Source organism: Tupaia chinensis, unplaced genomic scaffold, assembly GCF_000334495.1.
Source record: "Tupaia chinensis unplaced genomic scaffold, TupChi_1.0 Scaffold144171_2, whole genome shotgun sequence".
Lineage (NCBI taxonomy): Eukaryota > Metazoa > Chordata > Mammalia > Scandentia > Tupaiidae > Tupaia > Tupaia belangeri.
The window spans coordinates 1,421,193-1,422,805 of NW_006204028.1; the positions used below are offsets into that span (position 1 = coordinate 1,421,193).

The 1,613-nt window shown below is 60.8% G+C and overlaps 1 protein-coding gene across 1 annotated transcript in view; it reads left to right on the forward strand.

The window, feature by feature from the left end:
- DLX4 (distal-less homeobox 4) overlaps positions 1-1,613 on the forward strand; it is a 6,243-nt gene that overhangs the window by 3,668 nt on the left and 962 nt on the right. The window contains 1 exon segment of the mRNA XM_006166183.3: positions 1,247-1,443. Within this exon segment, the coding sequence (XP_006166245.1) occupies positions 1,247-1,443 (197 nt within the window).

Sequence of the window (1,613 nt, forward strand, 5' to 3'; positions counted from 1 at the left end):
AAAGAAGCCGAGGAGGGGTAGCAGGCAGACACCCGCCACCTACGGCCTTAGCGGCCGTGTTTTCTAGGGCAGACCCATGTGGAGGGCGCTAACGGAGACACTTCAGCTGCTTCATCCGCTCCTCTCCTTCCATCTCTCTAAGACGCAGTTTCCAGCGTCCCGAGCTGTGGCACAAGTTGGAGCCGGCTCCGTAGGGTGGAAATCCCTTTCCCTCACCCCACCCCCACATTTTAAGGCACCTACGGCCTTAGCGGCCGTGTTTTCTAGGGCAGACCCATGTGGAGGGCGCTAACGGAGACACTTCAGCTGCTTCATCCGCTCCTCTCCTTCCATCTCTCTAAGACGCAGTTTCCAGCGTCCCGAGCTGTGGCACAAGTTGGAGCCGGCTCCGTAGGGTGGAAATCCCTTTCCCTCACCCCACCCCCACATTTTAAGGCCCGACTGAACTGCGGCCGGTATTCCGGGAGAGGTCGGTGGGCAGGAGGTGACCAGATCTCTCCCGCAGCACCCACGCCCCAGCACGATCCAGGAGCTGCCCAGCCGGCCAGCGCTGCTAAACCCATGTCACCTTCCTTGCCTCGCGGGAACACCTCTGCGGGTGGTCGAGCAGATGAGTGTGTTGTCCCATGCCCAGTCGGCTTCTGGAATCCCTGGAAACTGTCATCCTGAGCTAGCCGGGTAGGGAGGCCCTTACCGCAAGAAAGGCGCTGGCGAACCTTGGGGGTCACTTTCCACGATCCTCTGCCGGCGTTCAAGGCCGACTCAGCGCGGCTGCTCTGACTCCTTCCTCTTCTGGCAGCGCCACGCGGACACTGTCTGAACATTGCTTTTGAGTTCCCTCGCCGGGGTTCTCCCGTCATCTTTAGGCCTCAGCTAAGCCCTCGACCTAGCCTTTCTGCCCCGCCCTCCCCCAAGCTGGCGCGGTCGCTGGGGCTGAACTGCGACCTCCCACCGCAGGCGCCACGGTGTCCTCGCGCTGGCCCTTGGCGCTTTCTTCCCAAGGTCACAAGGACCCATGAGAGGGTGCTCCCTGGGAGCAAGCAATGCATCTTGTATCCTCAGCGCACTTGGGAATCGGAAAAAGTGGAGATGAAAGTAATGAAGGGCTGGAGGGGCCCAGGGACTGGATCCCGGCACTGAGATTTTGCTAACCAGCCGCCGGGATGCAGATGAGATGCAAATTACCCACGAAGCTACCCGCCCTATCCCTCACCCTCTTCCCAACACTGTCTTTGCTGTCCCCCAGACTCGGAGAAGCCCCCGCTGTCCCCGGAGCCCTCTGAACAGCCCCCGCAGGCGCCAACCAAGAAGCTGCGCAAGCCGAGGACCATCTACTCGAGCGTGCAGCTACAGCACCTAAACCAGCGTTTCCAGCACACGCAGTACCTGGCGCTCCCCGAGAGGGCCCAGCTGGCTGCGCAGCTAGGCCTCACCCAGACCCAGGTGGGGCAGACCCATCCTTCCAGACTCCAACCTTCTTTGCTGTGCTTTCTGGGAACTAACCCCCTGTGTGAATAACTGAGGAGTCCCCTGGCACTGTTGTCACAGTTCTCCAAGGACTCTTCCAACCTGGCCTTCAGGAAGTATGGGGGGGGGGGCTGTTAAAAGGTGGT